The sequence below is a fragment of the Suillus plorans genome (genome assembly GCF_016647745.1).
Source record: "Suillus plorans strain S12 chromosome Unknown HD556scaffold_68, whole genome shotgun sequence".
In the NCBI taxonomy this organism is placed as follows: Eukaryota; Fungi; Basidiomycota; class Agaricomycetes; order Boletales; family Suillaceae; genus Suillus; species Suillus plorans.
In genome coordinates this window covers 228,134-242,346 of record NW_024537452.1, presented here as the reverse complement: position 1 = coordinate 242,346, position 14,213 = coordinate 228,134, and the positions used below count along the sequence as shown (strand labels likewise).

General features: G+C 47.7%; 6 protein-coding genes across 6 annotated transcripts; 1 reads left to right on the top strand and 5 right to left on the bottom strand.

Annotated features, from left to right (window-relative positions):
- The first annotated feature begins 1,075 nt into the window (after window positions 1-1,075).
- On the top strand, window positions 1,076-1,664 carry HD556DRAFT_1403740 (uncharacterized protein). The gene is made up of 3 exons (XM_041303895.1): window positions 1,076-1,183; window positions 1,239-1,297; window positions 1,353-1,664. The coding sequence occupies exons 1-3, from the start codon at window positions 1,165-1,167 to the stop codon at window positions 1,527-1,529; spliced, it is 255 nt and encodes an 84-aa protein (XP_041155710.1). The 5' UTR covers window positions 1,076-1,164; the 3' UTR covers window positions 1,530-1,664.
- A 668-nt stretch (window positions 1,665-2,332) lies between these two features.
- Window positions 2,333-3,924, bottom strand: HD556DRAFT_860235 (uncharacterized protein). The gene has a single exon (XM_041311853.1). The coding sequence runs from the start codon at window positions 3,607-3,609 to the stop codon at window positions 2,527-2,529; it is 1,083 nt and encodes a 360-aa protein (XP_041155709.1). The 5' UTR covers window positions 3,610-3,924; the 3' UTR covers window positions 2,333-2,526.
- A 1,279-nt stretch (window positions 3,925-5,203) lies between these two features.
- On the bottom strand, window positions 5,204-5,799 carry HD556DRAFT_1403723 (uncharacterized protein). The gene is made up of 4 exons (XM_041303894.1): window positions 5,757-5,799; window positions 5,610-5,700; window positions 5,397-5,547; window positions 5,204-5,342 (listed from the first exon to the last, which is right to left on the bottom strand). The coding sequence occupies exons 1-4, from the start codon at window positions 5,791-5,793 to the stop codon at window positions 5,292-5,294; spliced, it is 330 nt and encodes a 109-aa protein (XP_041155708.1). The 5' UTR covers window positions 5,794-5,799; the 3' UTR covers window positions 5,204-5,291.
- A 60-nt stretch (window positions 5,800-5,859) lies between these two features.
- Window positions 5,860-7,004, bottom strand: HD556DRAFT_860116 (uncharacterized protein). Its single transcript, XM_041311852.1, has one exon. The coding sequence runs from the start codon at window positions 6,917-6,919 to the stop codon at window positions 5,999-6,001; it is 921 nt and encodes a 306-aa protein (XP_041155707.1). The 5' UTR covers window positions 6,920-7,004; the 3' UTR covers window positions 5,860-5,998.
- Window positions 7,005-9,704: 2,700 nt separating this feature from the next.
- On the bottom strand, window positions 9,705-9,920 carry HD556DRAFT_1245164 (uncharacterized protein; the record flags this gene model as incomplete). The annotated part of the gene is made up of 1 exon (XM_041298512.1): window positions 9,705-9,920. A coding segment is annotated over one exon (216 nt), but the record flags the coding sequence as incomplete, so codon positions are not given.
- A 1,612-nt stretch (window positions 9,921-11,532) lies between these two features.
- On the bottom strand, window positions 11,533-13,182 carry HD556DRAFT_860006 (uncharacterized protein). Its single transcript, XM_041311851.1, has 3 exons — window positions 13,014-13,182; window positions 12,931-12,954; window positions 11,533-12,873 (listed from the first exon to the last, which is right to left on the bottom strand). The coding sequence occupies exons 1-3, from the start codon at window positions 13,170-13,172 to the stop codon at window positions 11,617-11,619; spliced, it is 1,440 nt and encodes a 479-aa protein (XP_041155705.1). The 5' UTR covers window positions 13,173-13,182; the 3' UTR covers window positions 11,533-11,616.
- Window positions 13,183-14,213: the final 1,031 nt, after the last annotated feature.

Here is a 14,213-nt window from a genome sequence, read left to right as displayed (position 1 = left end):
AAGTTGAACTTACTCTATTACGTAATTCCCGTTACCTCTGTACAATACCACGTATTAGTACCAATGAAACAAAAACACTTCGAATCTAGTCGATGGCATACTCATGTACGTGATTCCTTTTGCAGGTCAAATTGATCTGGGTGAGTACAGTCTCATGCCAGAGGAACATACATGAAAGTACACTTAATTACAGAGACCACGCTGGTCGCTCATGACAGTGCTGTATCTCAGTGTATGTAGCTTGTTTGTTTGCCATTTTGTGCTGACTTGAAAGTATACTAGGTGCGCTACCTTGGAATTTTATCTGCCGCGTATGTTCGGAAGGCTAAAAATTTGGTGTTGTGCTAATCGTCTATCTCTTATAATCAGTCTGTCAATGGTCGGTGTGTCTCCTTAGTACATTCACTGTCATATCTTCTTTCGACAACGGTATTCAGACAATGTTCCGACCATCTCGCTGACAGATACAGTGAGTCTTCCGTATAAATACCTACCATTCCCCTCAAATTAACTGTGTTGTGCTGTAGCAGTGGGTGTGGTTCTTTGCTGACTTCTCAGTCCACTAACGGCTGCCACGCTATACTACCAACTTGAAGATGTGAGTCTGTTTGGAGTGTGTGCTACCTGAGACGGGTCACTGATCGGATTTGCCAGGCTGGATGATGTACACTATATGGGATTGGACGGCTGCGGTATTTGCGATGCTGTGGGGTGAACTTTGCACTTGCGAAACCTCAGTGATATTAGAATGACTGAAACATGCTGCAAGTCATCATTATCACTCGGTTGCATGCCATGTATCAACGAGACAGAAAGATCCTGATATTTCTCGTTGTCACCTTCCTGGCGATCAACACTTTTTGCTGGAGTGACAGCCGCAATGTCAACGATGCATACTTCAGGAGGTACACTTAATTATGGATGAAAACTAACGTGCATAGGGCTCATTGATGGATACCAGAGGAAATCATTCTCTCCGGCACCTACCTGTGCAGGATTAGCTATACAGGAGATGCTCTAGTTCTGGATTCCGCCACTTGGATACTCTACATTGTGTGGGAGGTCCTCACACTATGTCTCGCAGTCTGGATTGCGGTAAAACACTTCCGTGAACTGCGATTATATCTGGCAGGAGGGATTATCGGGGACTGTTTTACGGTGTTGATGAAAACTCACGTGGGAGGCAAGTTCATATTGTGATTCTTGTCCTTTTTCCACTGAAGGGTCGGACATGATAGCTTTGTTTGCTGTCTCTTGCTTCGACCTCATTATTTTATTCTCTCCAACATCATCAACGGTATGTCAATCTTTCACTTACCTCTAGATGTGACCAGGATCTATCATTTATATAGAGCCGATATCTCCTAGAAGATCAGACTTTGTTTGGCTTGTTTCAGATTTTGGAGGTCGTGATGTTCGTGCTAGGACCACGGCTGATCCTTGGCATTCGAGAATATAATGCTGAACTCGTGGCTGACTCCGAGAGCGTGTGCATATATCGACTGGCAGTGGTGTGTAATGCTCGATGAAGTTGACGCGAACCGTTGTCTAGTGCTTGCAGGGAGCATGGGCAATTTGTTTTTTGTTTCTATTCCAAGCCTCGTTGCAGTGCTCAAGTAGTTATTTGGTATCACAAAATAGATGTCAAGGAGACATAGGTTTAGCGTCGTAGTATTTATTCGAATCATTTGCTATAGGTCTTTGAAATTAACAATATTTCAACCAAATGTCCTGGATATCTCTACTGTATCAACGAAGGAAAGCAGTGTACAGAACGGGAAAGTCGAGGAGGGCGATGTCGCTGGAACGTTAGATGCAAGTTTCTATTTGCTCGTGCTTCTCATCTTCGAGGACAACTCATGATCCACCTCTCGTCGTATCGGAAGCACTATGGGATACTGACTTTCGTAATACGGTGTGGTTCCAAAACGGTTATGCCAATACACCCAGAATTTTTTCAGGGATGTGCAGGGACCATCACCAGCAATAGTGCAGGAGTCGAGCGTCTGCTGCTCGATGTCAAGTTGTGGAGGTGATGGTGACTTTGAGACGAAGGCAGCCAAGATGTTTTCAAAAAAATTGACAATGGGATCGACGTTTGGGCCCTGATTGAAGATTTCGAATTTGGAAAGCGCATGCGAGCGCCGAGAATCAGGTTATGGTCATACTCTGGGGGAGATTTGAGGGCACAGATCGAAGTTGAAGAAGTGAAGGTTCTATGATCTTTGAAGGACGTGAGTGCGGTTTAGACTTCGGTGCAGGTGTTCCTGCGCCACGAGGGAGTAGCAGAGAAGGATTTGGTGGTCCAGAGTCTTGGTACCCCGGGGGCCGGAGGTGGTGTAAACAAAGACTTCAAGAGCGACACATTAGTACACTTGCACGTGATTGCGGGATACTAAGTGCAAAGTGACAAAGGTGAATTGATGTATATCTCCGCAGTGCGATGGGTACGACTCGGATGTCTCCAACTATTGAATATTGAGTACTGATCGGCGTTTGAATCATATATGTAGATACCCAGGATTATCAAAAGTATGTATGAGCGTAATTCACTGCTTCAAGGGAAGGAATGAGCGAAACGTATTCCGCTCGCTGCGCATCTGTTATCGTTGATCGACCACCGATAGTCAGGGTCTCCAGGGGACACTTTGACCGTGCCAATAATGCCTGCATATCCTCATGAGGCCAAGAAGAACCATGGGGGCTAGTGCGGCTAACTTCAAGCGCGCGCAAATTGGGGAGTGATACAGCATTGAACAGGTCAGATAAAGGGCGCGTGAGCAGAGGACTGTCATGAAGGATGATGCATAAGGATTGTAATTTTGTGTGCGTGAATGATTCCATGGGTTCCTTTCGGTCGGATGATATGGGGACATTTAAGGAAGAGAGGTTGGGACATAGTTGAAGCAAATGGAGGAATGCGTTCGGGTTACATACGGCGATCTGGACATCCGTCAAGTAAGCCCACACGGAGCCTAAAGAAGACAAGTGCTCGATGCGGAAACACGGAATTATGTTCAACTTGAGACTGCGCATAGTGGACGGCAGTCGCGAGATAAATTGTGCAATAGGTGGAATATCATGATTTACCATTCCATTTATGGTTAGCTCCTGAAGTGCTGGGAGGTCAGTAGCAAACAGATGAGGGTGTCTATCCCGGAAGTACTCGACATCGACTCGGAGAAATTTTATACGCCTCATATGAGGCTGAAGAAGACCTCGTAGTTTGGTCGGGTAGTGGTACCCAAGTTCTAACGAGAGCGGACGTCCTCGTGAACGCTTGAGCCACAAGTCATAGCAGAAAGCTGCCTGCTCCCAACCTTCGTCGTCGGCTTCCACATACAACCTGCACCATAAATCGGGTGTACCCACAGCAACGTCCTTCCATCGTTGGCATATTCTTGTCAACAGTATGGGGGCCTCAACTCGGTGGCTCAATGGGGATAGCAAAAATATGGTTTCAGGGAGACAGTGGTTGAATATTTGGGATAGGATTTCCGTTGGCAGGCGCCAGAGAGCCGATAGGAGTCCCTTGTGCAAATTCATCGACTGCATAATCTTCTCCTTCCTTTCGACGACTTGCTGATGATGATTTTTGACGCTGTCCATCCCGGCCTCCAGATCCGAGATCTCGTCCAGAACCACATCCGACTGCTGCCGGCGCTCAGCGATGATGCTGACAACGCTATCTATCACGGCCTCCAGGCCCGAGAGCTCGTGCAGAACTGTATCCAATTGCTGCTGGCGCTGAGCGATAATGTTGATAGCGCTCTGGCGTTCGAGCTCGACAGTAGAGTGGTCGGTATTGGGGAATCTGGAGTATGGGGTTTCAAGGACTGGAATCTAGTTATCGTCAGTAACATGACATGTGATATGTCGGAACAGGCCAGGGAGTAGACGTACATTCACTTGCGAGCGTGCGATCTGGAATAGATGATTGTTATTCTTGGTTGACATCAATTCTGATTCAAGAAACTGGGCACTTACGATGTTTTGTAGCGTACCGAGGATATCTGAAACAGAATCAGAGACATTGAGTTCTGAGTGGGGTGTCTGCATGTTGTTCGCTAAGGCGAGAAGCAAAGATATAATAGGCTAGAATACGAGGGAATACAGCAAATGAAACAAATGCTATAAGATTGAGTGGTACACGAGCAAAGTTAGGAGAGCATGATGACAACATGATATCAGTACAATTGAGCGAGTTGAAATTTACTCTATTACGTAACCGTAGGCACGAGCGGAGGAATAGAGTTACAATATTTTTGTGCAACTCTTGTAGTGGTCACTGCGCCATTGCTTGCCTTCGGCATATGAGCTTGCTATGGGTCTCCTCATCGAGCTCGTATGTCTTCTCAGTCGCACTATCTCTCGGATATGCATCGTCAACCTTCCATGTGTCCACACCAGAGCAACGCAAGCAGAAATAATCAACATTTCTACGCAGGAAGATCATGGTCAGTCGCATTGTGTCCGAGTCTACTTCTGCTGGTGACTGCATACCGTCCCAGCAATCCATTTTCCAAAACTCCTTTTTGATCCAGGCCAGTCAAGAACTGACCACGATCTGCTGCAGCCGGATAATTATCTCCACCTGGACTTCGAAAAGACGCGCTCCCAGCGAACGTTGGACCACCTAACCCGACCCAACTCGACCACGCGCCGCTTGCCCCTCGCGTAATCCCTGTTTTCTTTGAACAACCGACCCCAACATAACGCATTGTATGATCGCTACGTTTCAGAACTTGAAATGCCGTATTCCAGATTTCCAGATACCGACCAATCTGCCATGCACAAAGACCAGAGTATCCGCGTCATCCCACCCTGCGTTCTTCCTTCATCTTCAGGTATAGTTGGAGGGTTCGCTTATCTTGCAGGAACAACCCACACTGAAGGAGAGAAAGACGATGCTATATGCATGGCCTGGGCTAGGCGGACGCAGGATCAATCTACGAAGTAGGCGGAGTGCAGAGGTGTGAGGGTCTCTACAGTGCAAGAAGTGTTTATGCATGACCTCTTGGTTTTCTTCGGTCTGATGCTGGTGAAACAGCCGTTGGCAAAATCTCCAAGTGAACCAAGTGTCGCTTTCGACTCGACCTAATCCGACGTCCCCACATTTTTGAAATCAGTCAACAAGGCACGTCGACAATACATATCAATAGCGATGTCGTTGTGGCCCCCAACACCACCTATACCAGCTTCGAGTCGGAAGAATATATTAATCGTGGGTGACGCAATACGTGAGGCATAATATCGAAAGTCTCTACTGATTTCATGTAGGTCGCAAGAATTCACATTTCTGCCCATAACACCGGCCCCATCACCATGCCCATAGTCCATATCTATACAATAGAAATCGGTCAGCATGTTCCAAAGTGCGCATTAGATAACCTTACGACGTTCAATGCTTTAACAAAAAGCATCGGGTATTCGTAAAATGGCGGAGCGTATTTACTTCCAGCTCTGGGATGGGTGAATAACACCCAAATGGAGTAAAGCGCTATAGCAAGAGAACTTCGTGCCAGCAGTAACGGAGATTGAGTGATCCTAGGGGATTCCGGAACCAGATGAGCGCGATTGTGACAAATTATCGATATATTATTACTGACCCGGCTGCTAATGCCATTGGTATTTCGGAATACTCGGGACCTTTCCCAAAGAACTTGAATGCTCCTTCCTGCATAATATCGAATGCCTCGCCTACGCACATGGACAATCATAAGCCTTCGAGCATTCGACAGTTAATATCGGCGTACCATCGGCTGCAAATAGGCCAGCCCAACTCATGCTCATGGTATTGATAGTGGATGCGAGCGGTTTTCTCATGTGGTGCCACTTCCGGAGGACAGCTGAGATTTCATCCCAGTTGCCAAAGTTCTCGATGTCGGCCAGGAGATCAGAAAGGATGACTGTGTCGTTCAAGGCGACCGTCATTCCACCCGCAGTTAGCGGGTGGCGCATGTTTAACGAATCTCCCAGTAGAAACGCGCCTGCCTTGCTAGATTCTCCCTGCTTCATTGCCGGAAGATAATAATGCGGGACTCGTCGCAAACGCGACGTTTCCAGAGCATTGAGAATGGGCGCGCGTACCGATAACGGAAGCTGAGGAAGAACGTCGCGCAACATATGCTCCTGCAATATTGATAGTAAGAGAGCAATCACGATCACACAAGACGGAATTACAGACCTTGAGATCTGGCGGCGGCTCCTTCATTTCGACTAGCATCCGATACTCGTTGTTGGGGAGCTCAAAAAGGATGACCGGTCCGGCGCCTTTCAGGACGATCATGGTAGCATACTTGGGTACCGGCAACTTCAGGTCTTTCACAATCAGACCTGCCAAATAACCCTTTTGCGAAGGCTCATACGGCATGTTCCCGAGGACGGCAGTTCTAAACTTGGATGAGGAACCATCCGCGAGAACGACAAGATCAGCATAATATGATTCTAGCTGACCACCCGGTTTGGAGGCCCGAACACCTATTACGCGATGTGTGTCCTCGCTCTCGATAAGACCGGCTACTGTGGTCTCAATCACGTCAACATTGGACGCGCGCCGTGCGCGGTCGCGCAAGGCCATGATGAATGCCCCATGGTCGAAAGCTCGCGCATCATGGCCTTGAGGGAATGAGGCGCAAACGCCATTCTCCTGTCGTAGAACGTAATAACCTGACAAAGAAACGGAGCCAACATCTGCAAGGCATGACTCTAGACCAAGCTGTTTAAGCGCAGTAACGCCGCCGGGCTGGAGCAATTCAGCGACAATACGGTCTGGCTTTGACAAGGACCGCTCGAGTAGAGCTATCCGCAAAGGAGTAGCACGCTTGGCATATGTCTTTGTGGCGAGGGCATGAGCAAGGGCCGGCCCTGCTACACCGGCACCAACGATGAGTACGTCGTAAGAAGGAGAGAACGGCATGATGGGATGAAAGATTATGACGACAGGCAATATTGCTCACCGGGTATTTATCATGCCTAGACCTTTTCTCTTTGGGTAATAACCTGCACCATGCGATAATTCAAGATATTGGTATCGGATGACTTTTCCGCACAGGCTTGAAAAATGTTGAATAGATTAGCATATCCACATCATAACTTTTGCCACATTAGGCCTAGGAAGACGTGCCGCGCGATGGCGCTGTTCATTTCCAGTAAATTTGCAAATGCAATGCTCTTGCCCCCCTCCCACTGTAATTTCTCAACCGCGCTATCTTCTCTTTCATCCGGATTCCGTACTAATACTGCCAACTCGTGCCTTGCCTGTCTTCGCTTGTATACCATGATGCGGTATCATCGTTGTTCGTTACATTATGCGGAACTAATCGGTGGCATTGCGTTTGGCCCATCGGTGAGACTCGAGTCTGGTGCCAGGCCCACGTTGGTTTTCTGCATCACAAGGGTCGGAATGATGTGTAACCTGTTAGCATACCGGCTCTCTATGTTTCACGTACGTTGAGGTGTTTGCCACTGATGTAATTGATGCGTTCAGGGACTCGTGTTTTCCACCCTGTTGAGAGTCGGGATGCTAACAGGGCACTACAACACTCGCGGTGGTTGAGGTCTTCGCCACTGATGTAATGATATTCAGGAACCACCTTGTTAGAAGCCGAACGGTAACAGGGCACACAGCTCTTTCTAATTAAAACTTGCTGATTGGCAGTGCCCACAGTGTGACAAGTTACATGTAATTATTGCCCTTTGGAAGTACTTCGGCTCCCAAATGTTGACAAGAACGATGTACGTACGTGCAGTGTAACGGTAATGACAACGCGCCTCTTCAACTGCAAACAGTGGGTCTCTGACCTACTCGAGTAGTAGGAACAATGGCGGCCAGAACCTCTTGGCTATCAACAGGACAACGTTCTGGACCTCACCAGCGCCGATGTGAACGGCATCGACGATCCATCTATACGAAAGCCGCCACTAAAGCTTAAACCTCAATTAACTCGACCTAGAACTCGGGTTGTTATTACCCATCTCTTTGGCCAGGTCTATCCAGAATACCTGCCATCCGCACTCATCGAACTCCTAAGACAAGTTTCATCAGTGCATACGCCTTCCACCGCACCAAACGTTCGTCACTTTCGCTGCCCTCGTCCTTCTCCGGCGCCTTTTGGTGCTCACGCTCTCGTATAATCACCATCATCCTTGGACATGTTGTCCGTTTTGGGATCTTTCGTTGAAGTTCGACGAGCTTCAAACGACATAGAGACATGCCTCCTTCATGATTTTACTTGGATATATCATTTTTTGATGTATCCTTATCTTGTGTGTAGTCTTCCTTGAATGGCCCATCTGTTATTTGAATAAATCTAAATGAGCACTCCGACATTTTCGTAATGGCTGAGGAGGTTTTCAGGGGTAAGGTTGTAGTTACAATTGAGCCTAGTGCGGGAGGGTAGTTTGGTGAGCGGAGGGAGACTGCCAGGTTCGGCGTGGTGGGCAGTAGGCCGAGGGTCAGAAGGGTAACAGGCACCGGAGCCTACGACCCCTTGATGCCTTATTACCGTGTCAGACCTAATGCTCACTTGCAGCAACGTTCCATTAAACGCAATCCAGGCTTAGCGCCAACCCCTGTCGCTCGTGAACTCCGCTGTAATTAATGCGATGGTGGTCTGATAGAATGACGAGAACAGCAAATATGTCTTTAGTTGGCAGACCACATGCACGAACGCCTATCATACTATTAATACTGAGATGTCGGGTGCCTGCAATCACAGTTATGTGGGGGTCATGGGGTCGAAAGCTCGTGCGATCCTGCTCAAACTAATTATATCGATGATATACAATATTAACGAACACTGAATTCGCAAGCGAGAAAAGGTCGAAGGTGCCTGACGTTCGGCCGCGTATGTGTTGTTAATACACCAGGTAGGAGGTACTCCTTGGTGGTCAAGCTCGGACTACACCATTGCCTCCGAGCACGTCGGTCAGCGTTTTGACAAGTCAAACGCGGAGTTAAAAACAAGACCGCTCGCGCTTACCGTAGAGATGGCCAGGTACTTCATTTATCCATATTTATTGTCCTTTTCGCCCTTTTCGCGAGGGGCTGACTCCCGCTTCACTATCTTGCCAAGTACCTGTCAGCTCATGCCAAGCCCATGCCACTAGTAATCCAAGTACCCACCTCGATCTAATCGGATCAGACCTCTCGAGAAGACCTGTCCATCAAGACCATGGCCCATGCGGTTTTCTACAGCTTCTACTACGCCGACTGCAATCTCCTAGATGGACTTTGAAAATTTACCCAATAAACTGTTCTATATGAAGACCAAGCCTCAACCGAATACCCCAATGATATCAGCATCACGGAGCGCTGTTGAAAATCAGATAGAGATAACAGTAATCGACGAACAAGAAGCTCCACTCATCGTGACGACGTTGACGTAGTTCATGGTATGTTCTGGATCTGCAGCAGACGTGTAACCAAAATAAGCAAACGTTAACCATATGAAATCCGCTATCCTGTACCAGGGAGTCATGCAGGATGTTGTGGGTCATAGTACCAGCCTGAGTGCACGTTGTATGTTGTGTGTACAGCTCCAGTAGATCGCTTGCTCGTGACAGCTGTCAGCCACATGATCAGTTGAATCATTTCGGGCGACAGGTTGATCTAGACCTCATCTTAGAACATGACACTTTGTTCCCGCTAATAAGACTGCAAAATCATTCATTCCTATAGGATATGATATCTTAAGATGAATTCAAATAGGTATCAAAAGGGAGCTTAACCACGTCTCTTTCTGAGTCCTCGGGTCCGAAACCAACTGGAAGTAATTCCCTAAGAGTATGTTCTCCTTCTCAGTGTAAGAAGATGCAACCAGTAGGATAGGCATGTCGAAGGGACAAAATTCGTGAATTACTTGACGACAGATCCCACAAGGCACAATTGGTGAGGCAACGTCGTTAATTAGTGCAAGGTTTGGAGCAAGGACAATAACGACATACCTTGTGACAGCGAGCGCTGCAAACTAACCCTTCATTCTGATATCGAAACATTTTGTCAAGCTCAACGAATGCTACCAGATAAGGTGGACGCACCGCCGCATTTTTTGCGCTCTGTATAAATCGTACCACTTATGTATGGTAGCTCTCACATGGAATTTGGAATAAGGCTGTCAAATACTCATGAACTCGTTGTGCTCGTTCCACTTTTAGGGCGATAGACTCGTACCTTCACCTGCAGCTCGGAGGAGGCGATCGCGGTTTGAAGCTACGATATTCGTTGGTTGGGATAATTCAAACCAGAGGGTGTCACTAGCCGCCAACAAGTAATAGGCCAAGGGCACTTTGTAACTTGGGACCTGCTGGCATTATTGTGGAAGACGTCCGAGGCGTTCCAGAAACAAATTCATACGGACAATGATGCAGAAGAGTCATGGCACTCGGACTGAGCCGTGGTAGTAACACGTTCTCGAAGTACTCAGACGTGGCCACGTTGCGCTGTCGATGTGGTTCTTTTTTCGACCCATCCTGGCGTGTGTCCATGCGGACCCGGTACATCGAGGGCTCATCTTCCTACATGGAAGCTGGGGACTCTACATTCTATGGAAGAGCTCAGGATGGATTCCCGCGGAGATCGTAGGATAGTATGGTTAAGACTCGGATAAGGTGGATACGTTGCACATGCACCATGACATGCATGACGCTCCAGTGCGGAGTCTGCGGACTCCGGATGTAAGTCTCAATCGGCTCCGAGTCTTTACAATTACTCCAGAACGTTCAAAAATATGATTACTACCGGCCCCGCAAAATTTGGAACGTTCGCAAAACGCAAGAAGAAGCAGATTCTTGTAAATTCGATTTATGGGATTTCTCGACCGTCCTGGTTCTCGATCCAAAGCCTCGATGTTGTCACACTCGATCCGGACCAACACTTATTCTTCCCATCAGCCCTTCGTTCGGGCAGGGGATACCTTCATACGTACTATCTTTGAGAGGATAAGCAGAAGCTCACTCAGACTATACGAGATGCCTTTGGGAGGTCTCAAAGCGGAGGAGAAAGATGGAGGCATGGATGTATCTGTTCGAGGGCCGATTGCGGTGGCAAATACACGAGTGTGGTATCTCCAACGTGAGTCCGAGAGGAATCTAGCAATGGACTTCGATGCACCAGCTAATCATCTTGTTCCGCTCTCCCCAGTCATTGCCTCTCTTGAACCTAGCGCACTCTGAGACAAGCTCCTCCAGGATCGAGTGAAGGTGATCCTTGTACCGCTATCCATGCAATATCGCGTCATCAACGGAGTCCTTGACATGCTCGAGCAACTTTGTGAGAGAAGGTGCGTGCATGCAACGGAACAACCGCTTACTCCGCAAGGAAGGAAAGACCACCTGGTTGCTGTGCTGTGTGACGAGCAACTGCACGCAGAGGCCAAGATGTAGCAGGTCTTGCTGGGGAGAGAACCCCTCCGAAATTCGGGAATTGGGCTTGTGCTCCCGCTGCATACACGTGTCGTATTGGAAAGACGTGAGTGCTAGGTAGCTGAGAGCCTGGATTGGCAGTCATACTGCGGAATGCAGGGACTGGCGCTTGTGGTAGTACAGCGCTTAGTTCGTGGCGACAAGCTGGGGGCAGTTCCACGACCAGTTTGGTTTCTGGTGTGTCACCACTGATCACAAATACAAGAATGCAAACAGATCCTCTACTAATGATATCTCGACGGAAGGAAGAATATCAATGTATTTCGCTCGCACCTCATCTGTCATCGTCGGCTTCCCGCGACTGCTAAAAATCAATCTCTCCAGGGGACACTTTGATCGCGCCAAAAATCCCTTCAGCTCCTCATCAGGGTATCGGACACTGCCAGAGCAGTAATTTTCAAGCACCCGTAAATTCGGGAGCGATAGAGCATTGAATAGCCCGGATAAATAGGATGAGGCGTCACAGCGAGCTAAGACGCGGAAGGTTTGGATTTTGGTGTGCGTGAATGAATCTAGGGTTTCGTTTGTGTCGAATTGTCCGCAAAATTTGAACGAGGAGAGATTGGGACATAGCTGGAGTAGATGAATAACTGTACTCTGGTGCAGCAGTGTGGCGACATCGAGATTTGTCAGGTGTGACCCTGCGGGACCGAAAGAAGTTTGCGTGGTGTTGAAATACCATTCAACGACCTTGAGACTGCGCAAAGTGGCCGGTAGTCGTGAGAGAGACTTTCCGATGGATGGACTGTGTCTATTCCTGTTTTCTTTCAGGGTTCGTATGGTCAGCTCCTGAAGTACTGGGAGGTCGTCTAACAAAAGTTCGGGTTCGACCACATCTTCGTGAAATATGATAGACAGAGATGAAATTTGATTGATGTAGGGCTGAAGAAGGCTTTGGAGCCTGGCCGCATCATCTGCCTCGCAGACGAGCGATAACGAGAGCGGATGTCCCCGGGACCGCTTGAGCCATACATCATAGCGGGAGGCTTGTAATTCCTCAAGGTAGTAGTATCGCAAGTTGTCAAACCCCACAGATACCCTACACCATAAACTGGGTGTGTTTACAGCAACCTCCCTCCATCGTCGGCATACTCCAGTCAACAAGACGGGAGCTTCTAACGCTGATGGGCGGTTTGATTCTGGGAAACAGTGGTCCGGGAGACAGTGGTGGAAAATCTGTGACAGGACTTCAGTTGGTAAGCGCCAGAGACGCGATGTGAGTCCCTTGTGCAAAATCATTGAATGTCTAATCCTGTCCTTTTTTTTGAGCAGTTGCCGGTGAATGTTCTTGATACCATCCATCACAGATTGCAGGCCTGAAATCTCGTGCAAAACTGCATCTAGCTGCCGTTGGCGCTCGGCAATGATGGCGTAGATACTTTGGTCATTGTGGGTGACAGACTGGTCGGTATTTGGAAACCTGGAACATGATGTTTCCAGGTCTGGAATCTAGAAATTTAATCATCAATGAGACGATATTTAGCATTAATGTCGCCATAGACATACGGTCACTTGTTCGGAACGTGCGAGCTGAAGCGAACAAATATTATTATATGTAGATACGAGGTGCTATACAAGTGGACACTTACGATTGTCTGCAGTGCATTGATGGTGTCCAACCCGAATATTTGTGTGATCCCCTCCATTGCCTGGGGCATGTTGGTTGAAGCGAAGACCAAGGTTAGTCTCCCAAAAAATATGGAAGCCGAACGTTGCGATGAAAGGTGATATAGCATCAAAATAACCATAGCCACTGCGCCCAGACTTGAAAGTCAGATCTAATGATAGTCCCACTACGTAATAGACTGACTACGTAATAGACTGACCACGTCATTCAATATGATTTATTCATGGATGTCATACAAATTAGTCGTATCATGATGTCGTCACGAATGTGTATGTATCATTTATATATAACTGCAGCTGGCCTCTGAGTCAGACGGGTGAAGACGCGGTGGTATCTGCCTGGTCCCACCTAGAATTTTGAAACAATAATTATCTTGTGACTTATTGCTCCAACAAGCACCTTGAAGTTTCGAAGTTTTGAATAAATCCAGTGATCCGATAAACTGGTCCCCCACAGATCCTCCCGGCGACATATCATATTCTTCCTTGCGCTTGACAAGTACCTTTAAAGTAAGAAGAGACATGAGTATATTACAAAGCTGATAGCATACAGTAGCAGTAACACAGAGCATACACCGTAGCCCTATTGATCACCGTGGAAATCTGCAACAACCAAAGGCATACAGAAGTGTTCTTGCACTACACATTTGAAGGATGGAACAAGGGCAGGCATACTCACTTGTGTTGAAGTTGGGCGACTACAGTGCCAACGAGAGCGTGCATCCTCTGGAACGCCTGAGCCATAAGTCATAGGAAAGGGCTCGCCACTCCTAGTCTTCGCGCTCAAGTCTCACAAGCAGATTGCACCATAAACATGTCTATGATAACATCCCTCCATGGCTGGCATATTGTGGTCACGTTGACAATTTAGAGGAGGTGATTGCTTACGATACAACACTGCAGAAAGCGCCGTTCACCTCAGTTAGGCTGAGGATGGTTCTGAAATTTCTATACGTCTGATTCAGTGAGCTATCAGTAGTGAACGAATGACTCTGTACACACATTGTATCTCGCGTTTTAGAATATGCGTCAAGGTGACGAAGGGGGTTTAAGAGTCAAAGCTCGCAAGTCTTGATCTCGTCGAAATTGACTGCTTCAGCCGGCTTATTCATGCTAAGACCGTGCTTTCCAGAACATCTGCAATGCGCGCTTGCAAGCTCACG

Coding starts and splice junctions, on each gene's coding strand:
- HD556DRAFT_1403740 (XM_041303895.1), top strand. Junction 1,298..1,352: donor TCTCTCCAACATCATCAACG/GTATGTCAATCT, acceptor TCATTTATATAG/AGCCGATATCTCCTAGAAGA.
- HD556DRAFT_860235 (XM_041311853.1), bottom strand. CDS start 3,609: ATGGACAGCGTCAAAAATCATCATCAGCAAGTCGTCGAAAGGAAGGAG.
- HD556DRAFT_1403723 (XM_041303894.1), bottom strand. CDS start 5,793: ATGAGCATGAGTTGGGCTGGCCTATTTGCAGCCGATG. Junction 5,701..5,756: donor TGGCCTATTTGCAGCCGATG/GTACGCCGATAT, acceptor CCATGTGCGTAG/GCGAGGCATTCGATATTATG. Junction 5,343..5,396: donor TTGTTAAAGCATTGAACGTC/GTAAGGTTATCT, acceptor TCTATTGTATAG/ATATGGACTATGGGCATGGT.
- HD556DRAFT_860116 (XM_041311852.1), bottom strand. CDS start 6,919: ATGCCGTTCTCTCCTTCTTACGACGTACTCATCGTTGGTGCCGGTGTA.
- HD556DRAFT_860006 (XM_041311851.1), bottom strand. CDS start 13,172: ATGGTTATTTTGATGCTATATCACCTTTCATCGCAACGTTCGGCTTCC. Junction 12,955..13,013: donor TCAATGCACTGCAGACAATC/GTAAGTGTCCAC, acceptor TGTTCGCTTCAG/CTCGCACGTTCCGAACAAGT. Junction 12,874..12,930: donor CACGTTCCGAACAAGTGACC/GTATGTCTATGG, acceptor TTAAATTTCTAG/ATTCCAGACCTGGAAACATC.